General features: G+C 45.3%; 1 protein-coding gene across 4 annotated transcripts in view; it reads left to right on the forward strand.

Annotated features, from left to right (window-relative positions):
• The window catches only part of LOC135220477 (phospholipase DDHD2-like), a 171,278-nt gene that overhangs the window by 32,396 nt on the left and 113,284 nt on the right, over positions 1–25,598 (forward strand). For all 4 annotated transcript variants that reach the window (XM_064257607.1, XM_064257606.1, XM_064257604.1 and 1 more), the window contains exons 4-5: positions 22,252–22,387; positions 24,310–24,494. In XM_064257607.1, coding sequence (XP_064113677.1) covers positions 22,252–22,387; positions 24,310–24,494 — 321 coding nt within the window. The remainder of the gene's footprint in view (positions 1–22,251; positions 22,388–24,309; positions 24,495–25,598) is intronic.

Below are 25,598 nucleotides of genomic sequence, written 5' to 3' on the forward strand. Positions count from 1 at the left end.
GCAGAGCCCACGTAACCCGGCTCGAATCATTTTGGGGTCCCAAGAGGGAGCCCAAAATGATGGTGGGGTTACCGCGATCAGAGCTTGCAGACTCAGTCCTGGATCAGGTGGAGAATCTCGTCTCAGGACGGGAGGACTCGCTAAAGTCCGGACGGTCTTCTAAGCTGCTTCTCCCCCTCTACAGCGGCAGAGGCGATTCTACGTGCCTTCGGAAGACCCGATACTGCCGAAACAGGTTAACCCGGAGTTAGCGAGGCTGACTCCAGGTGTGTCCCTGCAGCAGCTCCTGTCGGAGAACCTATGGTTCTCGCAGCAGGAGGCACTTGCCCTGGAATCTACCGCTATGGCAGCATTCCAGGCAGTTTCCTGGTTGGATTTGTGGTCCCTCACAATATCCAAAGTAGCGGCCGGCTCCCGGGAGTTCTGCTCTCGAAGACGACGCTTCTTTTAGGAGACTGTGCCAGTCTGGAGGAAGAGCGATCTCTTACCTCGCCCATCAGACTGCCTAACCTGTGGGCCAACTTGGTTCTTCGACGTAGGGACGCAGTCCTTACCCGAGTGACCAGGGGGCCGGGCGTGAGGCGGCACTCGGGCTTCGAAATGGATCCTCTTAAGAGTTCCCCAGCTCTCTTTCCTGGAGAGATGGTGGACGCTGCGGTGGAAAGGCGGCGCACTGACGACAGTGACCGCTTAGTTCACCAGGCAGTCTCGAAGGTTACTGGGCAATCTCGAGCGACTGCGGCCAAACCAAAGAAAGCTTGGCTAGCGCTTCCACGGCGGCGAAGACGGTTTGGCACCGTCCAAGCCCCGTGTGAAGACTCCTGCTGTTTCAACTTCTGCTAGAGGAGGCCGTAACCAGCCCTCCTCCCAACCCTCCTTTCCCCGAGGAGGTGGTGGAAAGAAGTCGAAACGAGGAGGGAGAAAACGCTAGGGACGGCGTTCCCCCTCACCTGCTGCCGGAAGTGGGGGGGTGCCTGGCGAGCCATTGGGCGACTTGGCAGCGCTACGGCGCCGAGAAACTGGATAGTAGACGTCCTTCGGGAGGGGTATCTACTACCCTTCGAGTCTCGCCCCCCCTCATCTCCAAACCGGTCCATCTACAGACCTATGTCCGGGGATCAGCAAAGGACAACGCTCTTCGACAGGAGATCAAGAACCTATGCTGGCGAAACGAGCTGTAGAAATCGTGGAGGACCAGTCACCGGCTTTTACAGCCGCCTCTTCCTAGTGGAGAAGGCATCGGGGGGCTGGCGTCCGGTGATAGACCTCTCTCCCCTGAACCGCTTCGTTTCGCACGACGCGGTTCACGATGGAGTCGGCACGCTCGGTGCTCGACTCGATCAGGGGGAACGATTTCATGCTTTCAGTGGACTTGAAGGACGCGTATTTTCAAATACCCATCCCATCAGTCCTCCAGAAAGTACCTCCGCTTCATCTTCGACGGGACGGTGTACCAATTCAGGGCACTTTGTTTTCGGTCTCTCAACCGCCCCACAGGTGTTCACGCGAGTGTTCACTCTGGTGTCATGCTTGGGCCCATTCGCACGGGATACGTCTTCTGAGGTATCTCGACGATTGGCTAGTCCTGGCGAGCTCCCGCTCGCAGTTGCTACAGGACAGAGATCGACTCTTCAAGTTTTTGTCCGCGATCTGGGGATCGTGATAAACTACGAGAAGTCCGATCTCGAACCCAAGCAGAAGATGAAGATACCTGGGTATGACTGATAGACACGGTAGCAGGGCAGGTCTTTCCCGCAGACTTGCGTATCAGCAAATTCAGGGAGGCAGCCGGCCGGTTCCTGTCGCGGCAGGAACAGGCAGCACAGCAATGGCAAGTCGGGTGATTGGCTGCCATCTGTCGTCACTCGGAGAAATTAGTCCCTCACGGGCGTCTTCACCTGCTGTCTCTCCAGTGGAGGCTAAGGGAGAGTTGGTCTCAGGCCAGGATCCTCCTTACTTTCCCGTGGCTATCACGGACAAGGTGAGGCAGGACCTAGCCTGGTGGCTCGACGACAAGAAACCATCTTAAGAGGAGTGCCCATACGCACTCCCCCCCCGGAGATGCTTCTGTTCTCAGATGCATCGACCGAGGGATGGGGCGCACACCTGGAGGAGTTGCTGACTGCAGGGGGGGTGTGTGGGACCATCACGAAAAGCACCTTCACATCAATGTCCTGGAACTCAAGGCGGCGTTCAACGCTCTCCGAGAGTTTCAGGACCGCTTGGTGGGACACTCAGTGGTGTTGATGTGCGACAACACCACAGTAGTGGCATATGTCAACAAGCAGGGGGGGCTAGTGTCTCTTCCGCTCCATCAGTTGACGGTGCAGGTGCACGAGTGGGCCACGGCTCACTCGATAGAGCTGTCAGCACGCTACATTCCAGGCAAGAGGAATGTAGTAGCGGACAAGCTCAGCCGTCGGGATCAGTGATAGGGACCGAATGGTCTCTACACCAAGACGTGGCGGAAAGGCTCTTCAACCTGTGGGGGCGACCGGTCGTAGACCTGTTCGCCACCCGGCACAACAGAAAACTTCAGGTTTTCTTTTTCAGCCGTGCCGGACCCATGGGCAGCTGCAGAGGACGCTCTCCAACACCCCTGGGACAACCTCTTCGCCTACGCCTTTCCTCCCTTCTGTCTGATTCGGAAAGTGATCAGTCGAGCGCTGGTCACTCCCAATCTCAGAATGATCCTGGTGGCTCCCAAACGGCCTCAAGCCGTTTGGTATCCGGACCTGCTGGCTCTTCTTGCGGACGCACCGAGAGAGCTACCCAGTTGGCACAACCTTCTAGCCCAGCCACAACGTAGAATGGTACCACCAAGCAGTCCAGTCCCTCAACTTCACGGCTGGCTGTTATCCACCATCTCTTGCGAACGAGAGGCTTTTCTCGTAGCGCAGCAACAGAGATGGCTGGACACGTCCGACAGTCCTCTGCAGCTGTGTACCAGGGGAAGTGGGCCGTCTTCTGTGGTTGGTGTCGTAGACAGGGTCTGTCTCCTCTCAGAGCCACTCTTCAGCAGGTAGCGGATTTCCTCGTGTTTCTTTTTCGCCGAGAGAAGCTCCTCTCAGTACCCACAGTTAAAGGATATAGAGCCGCCCTGGCTCTCGTCCTAAAACTGAGGGGACGGACATCTCGAATTCGTTCGAGATCTCCTTGCTAATGAGGAGCTTCGAAAGGTCTTGCCCACCCAGGGAACTCAGGCCCCCTGCGTGGGGATTGACTCTCGTCCTTAGGAGTTTGACTCGAAGACCCTTCGAGCCACTCCGAGAGTCGTCAGACAGGGATCTGACCCTCAAGACCCTCTTCTTGCTGGCCCTGGCATCGGCGAAGAGAGTAGGGGAACTACGATGGTCTTTCTTACGATGTTAACAAACGCACCAGAGGCTGGGATCTGTGACGCTCGATTTCGTCCCGAACTTCGTAGCCAAGACTCAGAAATCCGTCGATCCCTGACGACAGGTTCGAGTCTTTCACGATCCCCTCCCTTCTGGACTTCACCGATAATGATGCGGATGAGATGCTGCTTTGTCCTGTGAGGGCGCTACGGCGCTATCTGAAGAGAACTCGACACCTCAGGCCTGAGTGTCGACGCCTCTTCGTTAGCACTGGGGTTACCAAGAAAGAAGTTTCCTTTCAAGAACAACGCCTTTTTCTTTCTGGCTACGTGAGGTGATCAGGAGAGCGTACGAGGCTGATGGTAGCGACGACATCCGTACGCTCCGACCGAGAGCCCACGAAGTCAGAGGTATCGGACCCTCCTTAGCGTTCCGTAAGAACTTCTCCGTGGCGCAGGTCCTGAAGGCAGGTGTCTGGGCCAACCAGACCACCTTCACGTCCTTCTACCTTCGGGATATTGCCCACAAGTCCTTGGATACTTTTTCCTTGGGACCTGTGGTGGCTGCTCAACACGTTGTGTAAGCTTACCCAGCACCCGAGCAGGCAGAACAGCATCGATTCCTGGTATGACTGGGAGAATGAATGTGCGAATGAGAGAGTGACTGGCTTCTCTTCACCATCTTTCTCTACCTCTCCTGGTGGGCAGAGGGATACGGTCGTTACCACGCTGGAAGGGAGTCAGATGCAGGTAAGCTATTCAACAGAGCTCCATCCTATCTCTTTAACTAGAGATAGGAGTGTATATCCACCACTTTCTCCAACAAGGGGGAGAAAGTGGATGCCTACATGAGACAAACCCATTACTTTATATTTGCTCATGTAAAGGGGAAAGTTCTTACAATGCTGGTACGAAGAGATACGCTTGCCTCTCTCTTAGTACTCGGCCCAGAGGTCTGACCATTGATCCTGCGGTGCACACCCCGATCAATCGGACAGAGGCTTGGATCCCTCCCTCGCTCTTACGACCAGGGAGGCATTCCAGGGATGGACGAACACCAGTCTGTTCATCAAAAGACTCAGATTCCTCCCACCAAGAAGTGAGTCTTCCTATTGTTAAAGGACCGAGGGTTTGTATTACGTATCGGAACAAATGACAATTTGTCGAAAATTGCATTTTTCCTAACTATACAAACCTGAGGTCCTTTACATATAGTCCCTCCTCATGCCACCCCTCACTCTGCGTATTTTGCATGGGCCAAAAGCAAAAGTGATTTGTTTACCTCCCAGTCGCGCGGCGCGCGACGATCGGACAAGCAGTTAACTACCGTTCTCCCCTTGTTCGAAGCTTACGACCGTTCCAGCTGCCGCTAGCTACTTCCTATTGTTAAAGGACCTCAGGTTTGTATAGTTAGGAAAAATGCAATTTTCGACAAATTGTCATTTTATTTGCAACTCCTCTCTTCTGCAGTAAGATGCAGCTCAGGTAGTATCAGGTGTTTCACAGGGGTTGCATGTAGCCTCTAGTTCTGGCCCGCGTGCAGCCATCTCATCTGGTCGTGAGGTACCTCGTCTGAGCAGCTTGTGGCTGTCATCTCCGGTAATTTCTGTTGCGAACCCTCCTGGAGTATCTTCTATCTCCTTCATTCTCCCTTCTTTCTCCTCGTATTCCTCTGTTCCTCCACAAGCATTTCCATTTGTGCTCCTTTCCCCAAGGTTTAACATTGTAAGTTTGGTCCCTTACACTAGTTTTCCCGACTGTAACAAGGCTGTTTCAGCTCCGGACTTTTCGGTCCCTCCCCTTCTTCCTGGTGGTAGTAATATTTCAGACTCAGCACAAGGTAGCAATCTTGCAGAGGCTTCATTGTTGGATGGTCTTCGTTCTGCTTCTCCTCCTCCTCCTCCTCCTTCTTCTGGCTTAGACCATTCGGATGTTGCGGAAGAGGATTCTCATCCGGAGGTTCAGGAGATTCCGCTGGACTTGGGATGTCCTCTCGCCAGCAGTAACGATTATAAACGTATGCTGGATTTCATTGCTGCTTTGTACCCGTAAGCGAGAGCTCCAGACCAACCACATTTATCAAGCCAATCCTTATTTGAGGCTTTCTATGCCACTAAGCCAGCTCCTGCTCCTTTAATGTGTAGGTTGGTTTGGTTCGATTGGGTCAAGCAGGCTTTGCAGGAGGCAGACTGATGGCTAGCTGCAGTGGTAACTTCTAATAGACAAGATATTTCTCTTTTCTCCCCGTGTAAGGCGATTTACGTAGTTCGAGGTAACCCTTCGGCAGGGGTCAGGTTGCCTCTCAACGAATTGGTCAAGGCAATCCTGTCTAGGTTTATGGGGATTTTGCTAAGGGAAGCAGGTGCTTTAGAGGATGTACTGTGTAATCAGACTGAGGCACTTTCACACACTCTTTGGATGTTATCAAGTTTGATGGCTTTTTGACAGTTTAATAACTTCTGTCGCGATGGGTTTGGCACACCAGGCAAATGCTTTGGCTTTGTCTATCTGGACGTTCACAAAAGGTTATTACAAAGAGCACCTTTAGCTTTAGCAAATTCTTTGTTTTAGGAGGAGGACATGGCCAGTATGATGAACTTCATTGCTTCCAACTTGGCGGTTGAATCACAATAGGCAGTGATTAGGGTAGCAGCCCAAGGTTTTCGTTCACCAAGAGGAGCATATAAGTCTTCCCTGTCTAAGAGAACAGCTTTTAAGTCTCCCCCTAGAACCCCTTTGCGAATAGGGCTGCGTCAGGTTCTTCCTCTCTTTCTTCTAAGCCCTCACTGCCCTTGGGTTTTGCCAAGTAGGAGATATGTCCCTCGGTTGTTCAGGTGGCGAGTATGGAAGGAGTGGGGAGCAGAGGATTGGGTGGTGGAAGTTCTGAGGACGGGTTATCGGATCCCTTTTCACTCCCTTCCTCCTTTGTCATCCTCTCCCGTTAACCTTCTGAGTTATTCCCAGGCTTCCATCAGGGGGATAGCTCTATCAAGGGAGATTCATGTCCTTTTGGAGAAGAGGGCACTAAAAACAGCCTCTCTCTCTCCGGGGTTTTACAGCAGAATCTTTGTTGCATATAAAGTCGGAGGTCTTTGGAGGCTGATTATGTATAGACCTTTCGGGCCTCAACAACTGGGTGGTTTCAATGAAGTTTCATTACGAGACTTCACAGTCGCTGGTGTGGTCAGTCAGGAGGGTGGGATTGGATGGTCTCAGTGGACCTAAAGGACAGGTACTTCCAGATTCTAATTCGTTGGGAATCTCGGAGGTACCTCAGGTTTGTCTCCTCCTCTGGCACCTTCCAGTTCAAAGTTCTCCCCTTCGGGCTGACCACTTTGCCGCAAGTGTTTACGAGGGTCATGTCTCCGGTGTCGGCAATTATGCATCGTCAGGGGTACAGAATGTTAAGGTACCTAGACGATTGGCTGATTCTTGCCTCCTCCCTAGAGGAGATTTTAAGGGCGAGGGACTTTCTATTGAACCTGTGCAAGATTCTAGGAATTCGTGTAAACTTTGCCAAAAGTTGCCTAGTTCCAACTCAATCTATGATCTATTTAGGGGTGAGGATTCTCTCTCTTACTTTGAGGGTTTTCCCAACTCCAGAGAGAATCCAGGCAGTCCTCCAGCAAGTAGATTGTTCATGTCCAACAGGGAGCAACCGGTATCAGCTTGGAGAAGTCTCTGAGGGAGGATGTCTTCTCTCTCCCTTCTAGTACCAGGGTCTCGTCTCCGGATGCGTTCTCTTCAGGTATGTCTCAGGAATTGTTGGGACTTCCACAACGAGAAGGCAGTTATAGTCTGGAGCGATTCTTGCATGTCGGATCTTCTGTGGTGGTCAGAAGTGCATCTGACACCCGGAAGGTCGATGGACTCCCTCCTTCCCGACGTCCATCTGTACACAGATTCCTCAGATCAAGGTTGGGAGCATCCTTGGAGGAAACTCAGGCTTCAGGCCTTTGGAGGGATCGGGAACGAGATGAGTCAATAAATCTTTGGGAACTAAAGGCTATAGAAGAAGCACTTTGGTGTTTTTCAAGCCTAGTACACAACAAAGTGGTGCATAGTGCTGTTTTGCGACAATGCAACAGTGGTTTCATATCTGAAGAACTCGGGAGGAACAAGATCAACAGAACTCAGTACAGTAGCTCAAAGAGTCCTGAGATGGTTCGAAGAACAAAGAGTGTCCCTTCTCCCCCAATTTGTATTGGGGAGTCTCAGTGTACTGGCCGACTCATTAAGTCGCTCGTGTCAGGTACTGGGAGGAGAATGGACATTGGCTCAGGATTTGGTACATCAGGTCCTCCAGAGGTGGCCAGCAACTGTGGATTTATTCACGACGAGACTAAACCAATTTCTTCTGGTATATTTCTTTCCAGTAGTGGATCCCATGTCAATAGGCACCGATGCAATGCTACAAAATTGGAATCACATGCAGGTATGTGCCTTTCCTCCTTTCGGCCTTATCCATCAGAGGTAATCAAGAAACTGAGGGAGAGCGTCAAGGTGTGCATGACGCTGATAGCTCCTTGTTGGCCCCAACGCCAATGGTTTCTGGAACTCTTAGAACTCCTTACGGAAATTCCGATGTTCCTTCCCATATGGAAAGATCTTCTAAAACCACATGTTCGCCAATACCATCAGAACCCTTGCATGCTGAACCTAGCTGCATGGCGACTGTTGAGCAAGCAGCTAAACAAGCCGGACTCTCTAAAGCTGTGGCTAAACAGCTTTCGTTCAGCTTGAGAAAGTCAACATGTAAGCTCTATCAAGTCAGATGGACGATGTATACAGGAGTTGGTGTTGAAAAGAGGGTCATTCCATCAATAGCTAAGATAGCTGATTTCCTTTTATTTCTCAGAAAAGTCAAATGGCTTTTGTATTCGGCTATAGCGGGCTACCACTCAATGCTCAGCAATACATTTAGATTTCATCTTCCTGAGATCTTGAGTATTAAGAGTATACATGATTTACTACGGTCATTTAAGGTTGATTGACCGGTTATGCCGACTTGGGCCCCCCCGTGGGATTTGTCAGAAGTACTTTTACGCTCCTCAATTTTTGAACCGATCGAATCTCTGACATTAAGATAATTAACGAAAAAGGTGCTTTTTCTTACAGCGCTAGCTACAGCTAAAAGGGTGGGTGAGCTCCAAGCAGTTTCTAGGTTTGTTTCTTACAAGGGAGAGGATTTGTACTTGTCTTTTCTACCAGAATTTGTGGCAAAAACAGAGTCAGAGGTTAACCCTCTCCAACACTCGTTCAGGGCTCTTGCCCTACGAGAGTTTGTTAACGGAGATCCAGCGGAGATGTCTTTATGTCTGGTGCGAGTATTAAAAGTATATTTGTATAAGGTAGAGAAACTTTGTCCCTGCACTCATACACTATTTGTCTCCACGGAATCCTTCCCGTCCGCTTTCAAAGAATGCGATTAGCTACTTCCTGAGGGAGGTAATCTCTCAGGCTTCGCTGGGTTCGTCTTTAATATCTTCAAGCCCGGTACTACCCCAAGCACACAGTATTCGGGGTATGGCCACTTCATATTCTTTTCCAAGGAATTATTCAGTGTCTTCCATTCTGGAGGCAGCTTCTTGAAAGTCCATCTCAGTATTTACTTCTTTCTGTTTAAGAGACGTTCAATTGGCTTCGCCAGAAGGCTATTCTCTTAGTCTGTGCGTAGCGGCAAATTCTATTATCTAGGTTAGGTTTGCTAAGGTGATATTCAGTTGGTTTTAATTTTCTTACGTTAGCAAGATAGGGACTCCTTTGGTCTCTAGAAGCTTAGGCAACAGGGATAGTATAAACAGATAAACGTAGTTTGGTATGTTTTTATGTATTCATAGTCTCCTTACGAGAGTCCGAGGGGGTGCTCTCGCAGGCTAGACCCTTACGTTGGCGTAGAAATACGTACCTCATCAGCGACTGGTTGTAGGCCCTTATTAGCAACCCAGATTGGTTAACAGTCGGGACAACGGCTCTGCACGCTGCTTCTTGCTCCTCCATACATGAGAGGCTATGAATAGCCACATGGGAGGCTCATTGTACTCAGCCACATGGGAGACTCATTGTACTCCTTCACATTTGAGAGCTTTTGGAGGTACAGTGGTCCCCCCGTATTCGCGGGGGATGCGTACCAGACCCCCCCGTGAATAGTTAGAACCCGCGAATGTTTGGAACCCCTATAAAAATGCTTAAAACAGCCTATTTTGTTAGTTAAAACTCAAGAAAAACCCACTAAAAATGTTCCTACATGGTTTTTTTAATAGTTTCATCACAAAAAGTGCATTTTATGATGAAATTCATAAAAAAAACCAGGAATTTGTGGATATTTAACATAGAAAAATACAGCGAATGCGCGAATTTTCCGCGAATAATGCAGGGAAACGTTCCCGAGAGAAATCCGCGAATCTGGAGAACGCGAATACGGGGGTCCACTGTAGTAGACTTCGACAGTACTGACCAGACTGATGATCAAAGTACTCTGCTGCACGACTCTTCACTGAAAGGAGTAACAGATAAAGTGGGTGTACAACTAGATAATGGTAATATGTAGAGTAGATGAGTGAGTTACTATCTCTACGGTCGATAAAGAGATGGGCAATAGAATTGATCCCTCCTCCTCTAAATGTTGTTAATTGGGCTAATTCAGGTGTTCAGGGAGTGTATTGCAATATGAAGTTTTCATAATAAAACTAATATTGTAATACTTACCTGAACACCTGAATGATTCTCACCCTCCTTTCCGCACATCAATTTGAACTTAGATAAAGCAATTGAGGAAGGATGGGGGTAACGACACACACCTGTGTCAGCGTTGCCAACCGTCAGTGATGGTAACTCAACTGAAAAGATTTTACCTGCAGTGTTGGTAACGCTGGCTGTTAAAATTCCCATTAGTGGGATTGGTAATTTAGAGCTGTTTTGACTAATGGGATTAGGGCTAATTCAGGTGGTCAGGTAAGTATTACAATATTAGTTTTAATATGAAAACTTCATTTTCATACAATCAACTTACCTGTCAGATATATACATAGCTAAGACTCCGTCGTCCCCGACAGAAATTCAAATTTCGCGCCACTCGCTACAGGTAGGTCAGGTGATCTACCTGCCTGCCCTGGGCGGCAGGACTAGGAACCATTCCCGTTTTCTATCATATTTTCTCTGTCGCCGGTGGTATCAACATTGTTGTAACTACCTCCTGACTAGAATTCGCTTTTCAAGGCAATTGATCTTCTTTCATCGGACTTTTTGGTGACGTACCTGGATTGTTGTTTTGGCATTTGCTACTGTGGACAGGATTTGGACTTGCTTTTGATTTTTCTACAAGAATGTCTGATTCAAGTGTTAGTGTGAGAGTGTGTGTGAATGTAGGCTGCAAGGTGAGGATACCAAAGGCTTCGGTTGATCCTCACACTGTATGCCGTAAACGTAGAGGTTTTGAATGTTCTTTGACTAACACCTGTCATGAGTGTGAGAGGTTGAGTGTTGAGGAATGGAAGACTCTAACTTCTTATTTGAAGAAGTTAGAGAGGGATAGAATTAGAAGGGCTGCATCTAAGGGTGCAGGTAGTACAAGGCCTATCGAGCCTTTTCATGATTCTAACTCTTCTGCAAACCATGCATTTGATTCTCCTTCTTTATCAGGGCCCTCACAAGCTTTGCATTCAGATTCAGCCTCGGAAATCGCTGATCTGAAGGCTACACTTCATAGGATGAAATCCAAAATGGCTGCCATGAAAGGTAAGGATAGTGAAAGTGACGTATTTAGTGAAGTGAGTGCCCCCAGTGTTGTGGAGGGGGCGTCTGACCGTCTCTGCGATGCTCCCAGGCCTAGACCTCTTTCAAGCTCCCAAGCCCAGAGGAGAAGAAAAGTCAAAAGCCTTACGGAGATTGTGGAGAATCCCCACCGGTCAGGCGTCCCTTCAGCAGGCTCTGTAGCACTACAGACTGCTCAGGACCGCTATAGAAAAAGCGTCCTCCGAGAGTGTTTCTCGTCGTCCACTTCTCCCTCACCTAAACGAGGGTGGAAGGATTCGGACCTTTCCAGGCCCCTGAAAAGGCACTGGAAAGAGCCTTTGTTTGACTCGAGCCCCGAACGCTTTTCTGAGGAAGCTCCATCCGAGATCAAGAAGGCGAAGGTGGTTTTGACGTCTCCCTGTTACGACAGTCCGGGTAAAACTCCTTCGAGGTCTCCCTCTCCTGTTGAAGAGGACGCTGGAGAGGCTTCCAAGAGGATACTCTTAGCGGTTCAAGAACAGCTAGCCGCGTTGGTCGGAGTTCTTTCGAAAGATCCTCCTCGTAGGAAGGACGTTAGACTCCCTGTCAAGAAGTCTCGTCTTTTTCTCCTGCCAGGCGTGAGGCTCCTGTCAGACGTGAGGCGTCCTCTAGGCGTGAGATGTCTTCCGATAACGAGACTTCTGCCAAGCGTGAAGCGCCAGCCAAGCGCGAGGCGACAGCCAAGCGCAAGTTTTCATCCAGACGAGAAGCGTCTTCCAGGATTGAAACGCCAGACAAGCGCAAGCAGCCTATGAGGCGCGAGGATCCAGTCAGACGTGAGGCGCCAGCCAAGCGCGAGGCGCCAGCCAAGCGTCAACCAGTCAGGAATGAAGCGTCAGCTAGGCGCGAGGCGCCAGCCAGGCGCGAGGAGTCAGTCAGGCGCGAAGTGTCAGCCAGGCGCGAGGCGCCAGCCAAGCGCGAGACGTCAGCTTTGATGCATAGGAGCTCTGTTCATGATCTTAGCCCCTCTCCAGTTAGGAGTTTGTCTCCCACAGAGAGAGATGTTTGGAAAGACCACCAAGACTTGAGGTTGGATTCTCCTTCTGATCCTTTTATTGAAGAGGACTCAGAAGACGAGGCTCGTGGTAGAGAAGGGCTTTCAAACTACAAGGTGTTGACAGCTCTTCTTCTTCAGGAATATGGAGATTCCTTAACTCCTGCCGCTCCTCCTTCTCTGCGCTCTCTCTTTTCTTGCGCCAAGACGCCAAAGTCTTCGTCTTTTCTGAAAATGAGACCGACTATATCTATGAAGAGAGCTCTCCAGTCTCTGGATAACTGGATGAAAACGAAGAAGGATCTGGTTAGAACGGTCTTCTGTATGCCTCCTGCTAGACTTACAGGCAAAAGAGGTATTTGGTACCAGACAGGGGAGAATATGGGTCTCTCTCTCCCAGCTTCTGCAGAAGCTGATTTTTCCAGTCTGGTAGACGCTTCACGAAGACATGGCCTCAATTCTGCTCGTGTGACTTGGGGTCTTTCTGAGCTGGATCATCTCCTCAAGGGACTCTTCCATGTATTTGAAGTATTCAATTTCCTGGATTGGTCCCTTGGGGTGATGGCCAAGAAGGCCCATGATTCGGAGGGCCTCGATCCTGATGTACTCTCTGTATCTTGTCGTGCATATACAAGGCGGTACAGGATGGCTCAGGAGAAGTCTCCTCTTTATTTGGAGCGGGACTCTTGAAGAAGAGGTCCGTGTTTAGCGCTTTTCTGACAAAAGCGGTGTCTCATTCACAAAGAGCAGCTTTGATGTTTGCTCCCAGGTCTGACTTTCTGTTCCCTTCTCAATTGGTGAGGGACATTTCCCGTTCACTAACGGAGAAGGCGACCCAGGATCTTCTCCTTCAGTCATCCAGAAAGAAGAGACCAGTAGTAGTGGGAGAGAAGAAAGGGGCAAATACGTCTCTGCAGCCCTTTCGAGGAGGTCCTCCCTCTAGAGCTCCCTCAAAAAGGAAAGCGCCTGAGAGGAGAGGTAGATCATCTTTCCGTCCCTTTAAAAGGGGAAAGTGATGTACGGATCCTCCAAACACCAGTAGGTGCCAGGCTCCGGGGATTTGCGGAGGCCTGGGCACACATCGATACAGACGCTTGGTCGATGTCTGTAATAAAAAAGGGATATTACATACCCTTCCAGGACAATCCTCCCCTGACTTCAACTCCGCGGGAATTGTCCGCCAATTACAAGGACCCTGTTCTGAAAGATACTCTTCAACGAATGGTGGATCAGATGTGGGACAAGAGAGCGATAGAACCAGTACTGGATCAAAACTCCCCGGGGTTTTACAATCGCCTTTTCTTGGTTGCGAAAGCCTCGGGGGGCTGGAGACCAGTCCTAGACGTCAGCGCCCTGAACAAATTTGTTCAGAAAGAGAAGTTCACCATGGAGACTTCTGCGTCAGTCCTTGCGGCTCTTCGCCAAGGGGATTGGATGGTTTCTCTGGATCTCCAAGATGCCTATTTTCACGTCCCGATTCATCCTTCGTCGAAGAAATACCTCCGTTTCATGCCGGGGGGAAGGATCTTCCAGTTCAGGGCCTTGTGTTTCGGCCTTTCCACTGCTCCTCAGGTCTTCACAAGCCTGATGAAAAATGTGGCGAGATAGCTTCACCTGAAAGGTGTCAATATCTCTCTGTACCTAGACGACTGGCTCATCAGAGCCAGATCAGAGAGACAGTGTTTGGAGGACCTTGCTTTGACCCTAAACCTGATCAAGACATTGGGATTACTCGTGAACCTCGAGAAGTCTCAACTGATCCCCAGCCAGAACTTGGTCTATCTGGGGATTCAGATGGATTCTCGGGGTTTTCGAGTATTTCCTTCTCAAGAGAGACTCGTGAGAGGCTTAGAGAAAGTCTCTCTCTTCTTAAGGAAAAAACGTACTTCGGCGAGGGAATGGTTGAGCCTTTTAGGGACCCTTTCCTCGCTCGAACAGTTCTTTCCTCTAGGAAGACTTCATCTCCGTCCTCTTCAGTTCTTCCTAAAAAGATCGTGGAACATGAAGACAGGACTTCTCTCGGACAGTTTTCCCATTCCAGTAGTGATGAGACAACACTTGGAATGGTGGTTGCCCCCACTAAAGGAGAACAAGGGTATTTCCCTGGAGGTGCAGAACCCAAGCCTTGTATTGTTTTCCGACGTGTCGGAAAAAGGTTGGGGAGCAACCTTAGGAAAGAGAGAGGTGTCAGGCACCTGGAATGCAACTCAGGTGTCCTGGCACATAAATTGCAAAGAACTGTTAGCCGTACACCTGGCTCTAAAGAACTTCGAACCTTTAGTGACAAACAGTGTAGTCCAAGTAAACGTTGACAACACCACCGCCTTTGCCTACATTCGGAAGCAAGGAGGGACACACTCGTGTTTCCTGTACGAACTCGCAAGAGATCTTCTATTGTGGACCTCCCAGAGGAACATCTCCCTCATGACGAGGTTTGTTCAGGGAGTAAGGAACGTGAGGGCAGACAGGCTGAGCAGGAGGAACCAGGTCCTTCACACAGAATGGACCCTCCACTCAGAAGTTTGTCAGAGTCTTTGGTCTCTATGGGGGACTCCTCATGTGGACCTGTTTGCCACGTTCCTCTCAAAAAGACTGGAAGTCTTTTGCTCAGTGGTAGAAGACCCCAGAGCTCTAACAGTTGACGCCTTCCTTCTAGACTGGTCTCGTAGACGTCTACGCATTTCCCCCATTCAAGATTTTGGGACAAGTGCTAAGGAAGTTTGTGGCTTCAAAGGGGACGAAAATGACCCTGATAGCCCCCTTTTGGCCTGCTCAAGAGTGGTTCACAGAGGTACTGGAATGGACGGTAGACTTCCCCAGATCCCTCCCAAGAAGGATGGATCTTCTCAGACAACCGCACTTCGAGAGGTATCATCAAAACCTCCCTGCTCTCGCTCTGACTGCCTTTCGACTATCGAAAGACTTGTCAGAGCGAGAGGCTTTTCCCGCAAGGCTGCAAGCGCGATCACTAGAGCCCGTAGAACTTCCACTATGCGAGTTTACCAATCCAAGTGGGAGGTTTTTAGAAGATGGTGTAAGTCGAAGAAGTTATCCTCCTCCAGTACCTCTGTAACCGAAATCGCCGATTTTCTGTTATTCCTGAGAGAGGAATCACATCTTTCTGTATCCACTATAAAGGGTTACAGGAGTATGCTTTCGGCCGTCTTTAGAAATAGAGGCCTAGAGCTTGCAGATAATAAAGATCTACACGATCTTGTAAGATCATTTGAGACCACGAAGTCTAAGAATACATCTCCTAACTGGAACCTCGATGTTGTCCTGAAGTTCTTGTCCTCGGGAAGGTTCGAACCTCTTCATATGGCCTCGTTTTGAGATTTAACGAGAAAGTGTTTGTTTCTCTTGTCACTGGCGACAGCTAAGAGAGTTAGTGAGCTGCATGCCCTTGATGATAAAGTTGGATTCAAACGAGACTCAGCCATCTGTTCGTTCAAAGCATTGTTTCTGGCAAAGAACGAAAATCCTTTGAATCCCTGGCCTAAAAACTTCGAAGTTAAAGGCTTATCGGATCTCGTCGGTAGAGAGGCTGAAAGGTGTCTTTGCCCAGTAAGAGCTCTAAAGTTCTACCTGCAGAGGAAGAAACAGTTGGGAGGTTCTAGACAAGGTCTTTGGTGCTCTGTTAAGGATCCTTCAAGACCTATGTCCAAAAATGCTTTAGCCTTTTTTGTTAGGAACGTCATTACAGACGCTCACAAAGTCTGCACTGACGACTTTTTTAAACTCTTGAGAGTAAGAGCACATGAGGTGAGAGCAGTAGCGACGTCTCTCTCTTTTCACAGAAATATGTCGCTAAAGAATATCTTGGAAGCGACATATTGGAGGTGTAATTCAGTGTTTGCATCTCACTATTTGAAAGACGTTCGTGTGACCTACGAGAAATGTTTTTCCCTTGGTCCTTTCGTGTCTGCGGATACGATCCTGGGTATAGGAGCTAACACCAATCCTTAAATGATACGTAATGTTTATTAGATATGTTCTAGACTTTCTGCTGAATAAGTGCAGACGTCGCACTGGTGGCCAGTCACTATTGTTCAGTAAGGAACTCTTGTGATATCTTATTAGATGAGTATCATTATTATTATTATTATTAATTTTTTTTTGTGTTTTGAAAATTATGTGTGCGTGTGTAAGTTGGTTTTTGAGTTATGGTTGTTGTGAAGAGTTTGGGGATAACTCGGAACAATTTTTAATACTAACATGGTGGTTAGGATCAGGTGGTCGGGATTGGTTGTGTGCTCCTTCATAAGGTGTATTGTCATATAAGTGGATCAGCACCCATTGACAAAGTCCTTTCAGGCTCTGCCGAGTAAGCGGATAAGACCCCATCGGCAGACCCACAAGAACTCTTGGCCATAGATCATATATCTTGCTAAAGTTTCTTGAGGTGATGCAGACTCCTGGGCAACAGCCACAAAGTCTACCACCTATCAGGTAGGAACCAAGGTTTATTTGTACCTACAACATATGTTGTTTACCTGTCTATTCCATAAGTAGCTGTCTCTTACCCTCCACCAAAGGGTGCCAATCAGCTATGTATATATCTGACAGGTAAGTTGATTGTATGAAAATGATATTGTTATGATACAATAAAGTTTCATACATACTTACCTGGCTGATATATATGATTATGGCCCATCCAGCCTCCCCGCAGGAGACAGGTGGAAGAGAGAAAATATGACAGAAAACGGGAATGGTTCCTAGTCTTGCCGCTCAGGGCAGGCAGGTAGATCACCTGACCTACCTGTAGCGAGTGGCGCGAAATTTGAATTTCTGTCGGGGACGACGGAGTCTTAGCTATGTATATATCTGCCAGGTAAGTATGTATGAAACTTTATTGTATCATAACAATATCATATATGCTTATAAACACACAATACACTGTACAGTACTGTACACAAAGTGAAAACCAAACTGTGAAGTATATTGTGTATAAAATATTAAAAAAAATGTTGCTTTTTCAATTTAGCCTTGACAAAGCTTTACAAAGGAAAATGGTCAGTCTTCCTGGATTGCTGCACTAGGAGGAATTTACAAGACCACTGTCAAGAATATAGCAGAATTCCTTCTCTTTCTGAGAAATGAGAAAAACTTCTGATAGGGATGTTACCAAAGTGTTACCTTCTGTGACCAAACCTCCATATGGCTTCTTGTTAGTCAGTATTGGTAGCGTCCTGGGTGCGTCATGTTGTGAGAGCTGAAATCTCATTGGCTGGTCCAGGGGGTCTTCGCGTGCAGACGTTGGAGACTGGGAGGGTAGGACAGGCAGTCCCCAGTTGTTGGCGGACTCGGTTAATGGCGATCTGGTTTTGCGGGCTGAGTTTCAGTTATTGGCGCCATAAGGTGCCGATAAATGGCACCATAGAATACCTAACAGAGGCAACATTAATTGAAACTTGGCACCATAAATTGCCTAGTTTTGGTTAATGGCAGTTTTTGCTTCTCAGTACTCTGCCGAGAACGACACCCCCGCTGATAACCGGGAACTGCTTGTATTGGGAAGATCACTGCCGGTAAATGGGGGCATCACCTGATTAGTATATGAAGGTAGGAGACTCTTTCTCAAACAAGTTTTGTTAAAGAGAATGGCACCTACTGATACCACACTACAGCAACATGGCCCATTAGCACAGGGAAACCTAGGCACAAGAACCTTCAGGAGGGCACTGCTTCAACCTAACTTTCGGCGAAGGAACGAGACAGAGTTGCACTTGATGATGAGCTGAAGAACTTGCATGCTGAATGGGACGACCTCTTCGGCAGCAAACCTGTAGCCGCCCATTCGAGTGCCCGAGAAGGCGAAGCTAATTATGGAATGGCCAATAGAGATGACGGTTCCCCCAGGAGTGGGCACATCCCAATGCCATCGTGGAGTGCCTGCACCACTTGGAAAAGAAGGATGCTGAAAAGTGAACGAGAATGATAGCAAAGGAGCTGGTGGCCCGCAATGGAGGAAAGCTACGGCTCCCACAGGAGAGAGTATAATACATTAATCTGACTGACTATGTACCTACTACCGAACATGATAGAATTCTATGTATGGGACTTAATTGCCATTTCTCTACCTGACTGAGGCCTTTGGAGAAACGCCTTGAAATCAAGTACCTGCTGGACAACATACAGAAGCATGAAGATCAAAACTGAGGCTATCACAGAACGCGGCCATTACGAGAGTGATGTTATCGACAGGCGCCTCAGGGAAACAGCCAAAGAACTACGAGCTAAGGAGGATGTCACTGTCTGTCATGCCGATAAAACAGTTGCTTTCGTACTCATCCTCACTTAAGAATATCAACACAAGTTGGATGAGATACTGGCAGATTAGCAGCAATTTCAGAGGATCGCTAAGAACCTGGTAGATGACACTAAACGCAAGGATAATAGGATCGTAGGAGACTATGACCTTGGCTACACATACAGGAATGTTAAAACTCATAAACCAGGGAACCCTTTATGCCCAATTATATGCCAGATTCCTGCCGCTACGTACCAGCTCGCGAAGAAACTGAATGCCAGTTTGACTCCTTATGTTCCAGATGACCACAGCTTGAAGTCCTCTGCTGGGTTTTTAGAAGCCCTGAAAGCAACATCCCTGGGAGGAGTTATTGCCTCGATGGACATGGAGTCCCTCTTCATGAACATCCCTGTGAATGAAACAATTCAGATAATTGATAATTCTGGATTGTGTATACTATACAGATGACTCCGGACCCCCATTATATATCCCTGAGCAAGCCCTCTAGACACTCCTCGAAATCTACAAAAGATGGCCTAGTGATGAGTTCTCCGTTTGTAGTACTTTTTGCAGATTTATACAAGGGTGCTGTGGAATGTCAGGTATTCGCTGCCATTAAGAAGCCGTTGATGTATGTTCGGTATATTGATGTTGCCTGCATAAGCACCAACACAGTGAAAGAAATAGAACACCTGCATCAAGCCACAGTAACCTCAACTTCACCATAGAACAGTGCTGTGATTGGCTCCTCCCCTTCCTTGATGTCCTCATTGGGCAACAAAAGGAACACTTTGTAGGAAGTATACTATATGAAACCCATGAACTTGGGCATATGCCTGAACAGTGAGAATGAGTGTCCAGAAAGATACAAGCGTACTGCGATCAGTGCCTTTATCAGGGGACCTCTCGCACACTGCTCTTCTTGGAAGGACTCACACGGAATTAGAGCATATTGCAAGACATCATGAAATGCATCTGAAGAACCATTGATAAATGGTAACAGCAGGAGCCTCACTCTGCTGCCCTTGAAGATATCACTCTCTTTTACAAGGGAGTGTTTCACAAGAAATAAAAAGAGGATGAGCGAGTCCTTTGCAATATCATAGAAGGAACCCTAGGGACCCTGAAAAAAAGCTTAAACTGGTAATTTATTACAAGGGCAAAACAACCAGTGGACACATCATGAAAAACACCCCAGTCCCCTTGGTGCAGGACCCTCTAAAGAGAACCAACGTGGTCTACCAGTACAAATGCCTTGTCTGGGAATGCCTTGATGCTTACATCAGTATGATCAGGATGAAATTTTTCAAGAGGATCTCCTGCCATACTCAGGAAAGTGCTATCCATAATCATGCCAAGAACACCCACAATATCAGAATACATAACACAAAAGGATATATGTAATTCCTAATACATCTGAATTATTGATAAGGCAGCAGACAACTGTTGGCTCATGGAGGCCCTATACCTCAGAAAGGAGAGATCTAGCCTTAACACCACACAAGAAACTTCCTTCCCAGAAACTCTACAGCAATCACATGCAATTTTGAACTTTCATATGGAATGAAATTAACATTACATATTTAAAAAAAAAACATTTTCTTACCCAGACTATGAACATCGGCCAGTTACTATTAGCAAATATCAGCCCTGATAAGAAGAAATAATAAGAAGAATTGAAAAGACCTTATATAAAAGCAGTTCCACCGATGCTGCCATTCTCTAACAAAACTTGCTTGAGTGATGGTCTCCTACCTTCAAATAATGATAATGATACTGTAATACAAAACACCAAGAGCTGAAGGGCACAATCAGGAAAGAATATATCCAGAGACTTAACGTGATACTCTTGTCAAAACTCAATGCCAGAAATGTGATGAAAGCTATAAATACATGGGCAGTATGAGTAATCAGATACAGCACAGGAGTAGTGGAGTGGATAAGGGCTGAACTCCACAGCATAGACCAGAAAACTAGGAAACACATGACAATACACAAAGCACTACAGCGAAGAGCAAATACAGACAGACTATATAAACATGAAAGGAAGGAGGGAGAGGCCTACTAAGCATAGAGGACTGATAAAAGGAGATGAAGACCCCGAAATATACGGAGACAGGAGAATGACAAACAGAACAGAGTACTGGCACACCAAACCAATACACAGACAACACGTACTTGAGACAGACTAAAGAACTGACGAGCGATGAAATTTGGCAATAGCTACAGAGGGGAGAATTCAAGAAGGAAACAGAAGGAATGCTACTAGCAGAACAAGATCAGGCCCTAAGAACCAGATATGTTCAAAGAACACTAGATGGCAATAACATATGTAGGAAGTGCAATACGAAAAGCGAGACCATAAACCATATACGTAGTACAGTTGCAAGCTAATGTCTGCACTTGCACAGAACCAGTACAAAAAGCATGATTCAGTAGCAAAAACCCTCCACTGGAGCCTGTGCAAGAAACACCAGCTAGCTTGCAGTAATAAGTGGTATGAACACCAACCAGAGGGAGTTATAGAAAATTAACAGGCAAAGATTCTCTGGGGCCATGGTATCAGAACAGATAAGGTGATATGTACCAATAGACCTGCCGTGACATTGATTGACAAAATCAAGAAGAAAGTATCACTCATTGATGTCGTAATAGCATGGGACACCAGAGTAGATGAGAAAGATAGAGAAAAAATGAATAAGTATCAAGACCTTAAAATAGAAATAAGAAGGATATGGGATATGCCAGTGGAAATTGTACCCATAATCATAGGAACACAAGGCACGATCCCAAAATCCCTGAAAAGGAAACTGGAAAAACCGGATGTTGAAGTAACTCCAGGACTCATGCAGAAGAGTGTGCTACTAGAAACAGCACACATAGGTAGAAAAGTGATGGACTCCTAAGGAAGCTGTATGCAACCTGGAACACCACAGTATAAAATCCACTCTGTTGAATAGGACTATTGTGATAGACAAAAAAAAAAACAAAATTAAAATAATGCTCTCGACAGCATCAATGCCACAGTCATGTACGTTTATGTTAATATTTAATATCCACCTGTTAGACTTTTATGATTTGTGATGTTCATAACTTTGTTCCTCTATTCGATATCTCAGAGAGCAAATAAAAATGATGAAATTTTAATACTGCCTTACATTGATATGGCACTCCCCAGTTATTGGCGATCTGGTTTTATGGGGCTTGTCTAGCCCTGAAAATGCGATGAAATGCACCAATTTCTGGTTATCGGCGGCGATAATAGGGTATTGGTTCTGATACATACCTAACCTAACTGTTGTTTGGCACCAAAATCCGGTTATCTGAGATTTTTGCTTACCATCAAGCCGAGAGAAGGGAACCCCTACCGATAACCAGAGACTGTCTGTAATTACTATAAGGAGTTGCTGTGAGTTGCTCTTGTCATATTTTTCTAGTACGTATCAGTAAAATTCCAAATACTAGTAGCGTAGTCACGACAAAGACATCCAAAAGATGCGTAGCATTCAAGTTGCCATTCTCATAGAAAGCTCATGTTTATTTGTAATGGTTTTTACCCATTCATGCAAACATTTTAGAAGCTCTTTAATGGGTATACTCACACAAAATATTGCATTCATGACCCTTTATATTGCTATTTGGAAATCAAAATTGTTTTGATATGTAATACAGCTGAAAGAAGGGAATTGTATTGCAATGGTTTACTTGTACGTAGTATACATGAACCATGAATATTATTGTTTAAATTTCAAATTTTTCTATACCTTGTATTAAAGTAAGACTTAGCTGGGTCTCAATTATTTAATTATATCCTGAATATTATGAGAATCAATTATACTATTGCACAAAGCTGGGTGGGATATTGTGTTTTTATAGAATTTACATTTCCTTTTACAGGCAGCTAGCCCAGCTTTACAAGATGGCATATATCACCCTGTCATGCATCATTGGTTTTATTCTGTTGGTCAGCCTCAAGTATGGAAACCATTTACCTTTAAAGATTCTCTCAATTTAGAGGAAGCATTTAGACAAGGTTAGATATTATATTTTATATTTTGATGTATGTACTCAGTTTATTCCTGTCATAGATCTTCAAGTTTTTCATTTTTTTTTTTACTTTGAGCTATTTTCTAGTTGCATAATTTCTTGGATTAGTTTGGTAATCCAAGTACTTTAAGTACTGTGTACTGTTACTTATGTTTATAATAGATTTCTGTTATAGTACCAAATTTGCTGTCATATGTTCATAATACTAGAGCAATGAATTGGTTTCAAGGAAATTTTTATTTTCAGATGAATAGGAATACTGAATAAGCGCTTGCACGTTCATATTTATTTAATTTCTAGTATGTTTTGACTTTTAAACAATTAGGCCATTTTCAACTTATAAGTAAAGAGAAATATTGAAATTTCTTTATGTTCATGGATCTCAGTACTGGTACTATCTATTAAAATTAGTTTCATGATGGAAATCTGTCTTTGTATCCATATCCATGCAAGATGACTGTCACTTCCTCTAGAAAAATATATTTTTATAATCAAAGTACTACAGTCGCCTCTCAATTAATGCGAGGGTTACGTTCCCGGAGATCTCGCATTAATTAAAAACTCCTCATTTAAAAACGCGCTATTTAAACATATTTTTCCCATAAGAAATAGCAGTAATAAGGGGGGGTTATGTTCCTGGACTAAGGGAACTCCGTACATTTTTGCTAAGTACAGCCGGATTGGATAAGAGCAACATTCATTTGCTTGTATTTCAACCATTGTACGATAGTAAACAATTACCATAGTTATGTTATAAACGATGCTGTGTAGAATAGGACTGATATATTTTTATGTAAACTTGTATTACAATGAATGCAAGTGAAAATAGCGAACGGAATTACATATTTTTTTTTTTTACGTAATAATCATGCTCCCAGCACTATCTGTTAATGAAGAAAATAATTTAGCTCACAACGAGACTCATTCTAGTCATATTTTGACTTAAAAATTTGTCGTATTAGGAAAAATGACCTTGTTTCATATAAGTAAATTATCTAGATATTCATTTATGCAAGAAAATTTGCACAGAATTGAGGTAAATACGGTGAAATAAACTTGTATTTGCCAACAGCTGATTTCCAAACCAAAACATTGACGGCCATGTTATTATTTTATAAATACAAAATTCATACAATATTATTGGATACAGTGAAGTAATGTATAACTTTTTAAAGTTTCGTGGAAAAGATGCATATTCATTACGTTTGTAATTATACATAGCCATCAGCAGCCAGACATCACTTAATTATGCCAATGTTGGGACGAAGCAGATTCTTGTGTCGTGATTACTTACCTATTTATTTATTTATTTATTTTTTTTACTGAATTATCGCAGTCAGAATGTAGAAGCTCCATAATTGGCTTATATTAATTACTGTACTGTACATGTTGTATAGAGTACGTATACTGTAGGCTAGGCTACTGTATTCATATGTATACGATATACTGTAGTATATGCTAGGCTAGGAGAATACCTGTACTATGTAGGTCAGATGAAAAAGAAAAACAGAGCAAAATCTTTTGCACTATTAATAAATAAAGTGTTTTGCTTTATTAATACAGTACAATACTCAAAGTCTTTTGCTTTATTGATAAATAAATAAATGCATACAGTGAACTGTGCTATGTCTTTGTTTATGTCGATGGCCGTCGTCTGCAGAACTGATGTGCAGGTGATTTGAAAACAACACTTCAGCTCCAATTTGCGATAAATTGAAATTTTAGCTTTTTTAAAGTTTTTTTAATATTTTCTAGCTTTGCCTTAAATGGAAAATGCGTTAATTAAACACACGTTAATTGAGAGGTGACTGTATTTATGTATACTAGATGAACATTAATTTTTTTATTATTTGGCATACAGTATATTGCTTAGCAAGTGGAGTGTATTTTTACATGTATGTTTCACAGGAGACCAAGAAATGATTCCTACTGATGGTGGTAGATATGATGTGAGTATCACTGAACGTTTAAGAAAGCCAGTTTATTGGGATTCCGAAGAGCCAAGCTATGTCCGTCGTTGTAGTTGGTTTAAGAAAAGTCCTTTGGAAACTCAACCAGTTCCCTATGAAGAAGAAATAGCAGAGCGGTTAGAGGTAAGGGTTTTACTGTTATTCTGTTTTACCTCATCATTTGCCTCACATTAATGTTAATGACAGTTATTGTATTCATCTTGTCTGTGTTATTAAATTTGTGTGAAGGGATGCAAAATTATGATTTACCTTCTCATAACTTAAGATTTTTTTACATATAAAATGAATTATAGATATATTTCAGGTAGTATATTTTAATTTTTTGTTGTAATACACAGAATTTCACATATCATGGTAGTTTCCTAATTCATATAAATGTGATGTTCGTTAGTGATAGATATTACATTAGCAATATTGGTGAAGGGGAAGGGGAGCTATGGAGAAGGGTATAGATAAGGGCTTGACTTGATGGGAATTCCTGTAAAGGTTACAGAGTGTGGGATAATATATGCATATTCATATGCAGATATAAAATCCTCCATCGATGGCCTGTGCCAAATATCATGTCAAAGCAATAACTATACTCTGTTTTTTTCCATCTGTCCACCTTATTGTGTTGTTTGCGTGTGGTAACACTGGGTCCTGGGCTTTTGATACATTCAGCTTACATTCAACAATAATAACAATATCCTATTTCAAATATTAACGATGTAATTCGCATACAGTAAATTATTAAAACACTTTTCAGTTGCAAATGTACACCAAGATATCCTTTTATTCGCCTAAAACTTAGACATGGCATAACTATATAAGCCTGGGATGCAGTGTTACCATGCGGCGACCACTACAGGTGGACGGACAGATGATAAAAAAGGGATTTTGACGAAGGAAAAATCTATTTCTGGACAAGGGCCCGTGTCGCCCAGTGAAATGTCCCTTTAGCACACATTTCTAAGGTAAATTAATGCTAACATACCAGAGAAAAAGCTAAAATTGAAATGCCAGAATATTCTGGCTCGCTCACCTTATATATAAAGGTGTCGGTGTGGTTTCTGGGGCGAGTGAAAATACTTAAGACTACTTAAGATTAACTTAAAATATGTACAGTGAATGATATATCACTAAAAAATAATATAGGCCAATAAATTATATGTGACAAGGTTTAGTATCCGGAGATGTACTTACTCCGGAGGAAACCTGATCCACCAGCTCATAGCAGATGGTGCA

Source organism: Macrobrachium nipponense, chromosome 2, assembly GCF_015104395.2.
Source record: "Macrobrachium nipponense isolate FS-2020 chromosome 2, ASM1510439v2, whole genome shotgun sequence".
Classification (NCBI taxonomy): Eukaryota; Metazoa; Arthropoda; class Malacostraca; order Decapoda; family Palaemonidae; genus Macrobrachium; species Macrobrachium nipponense.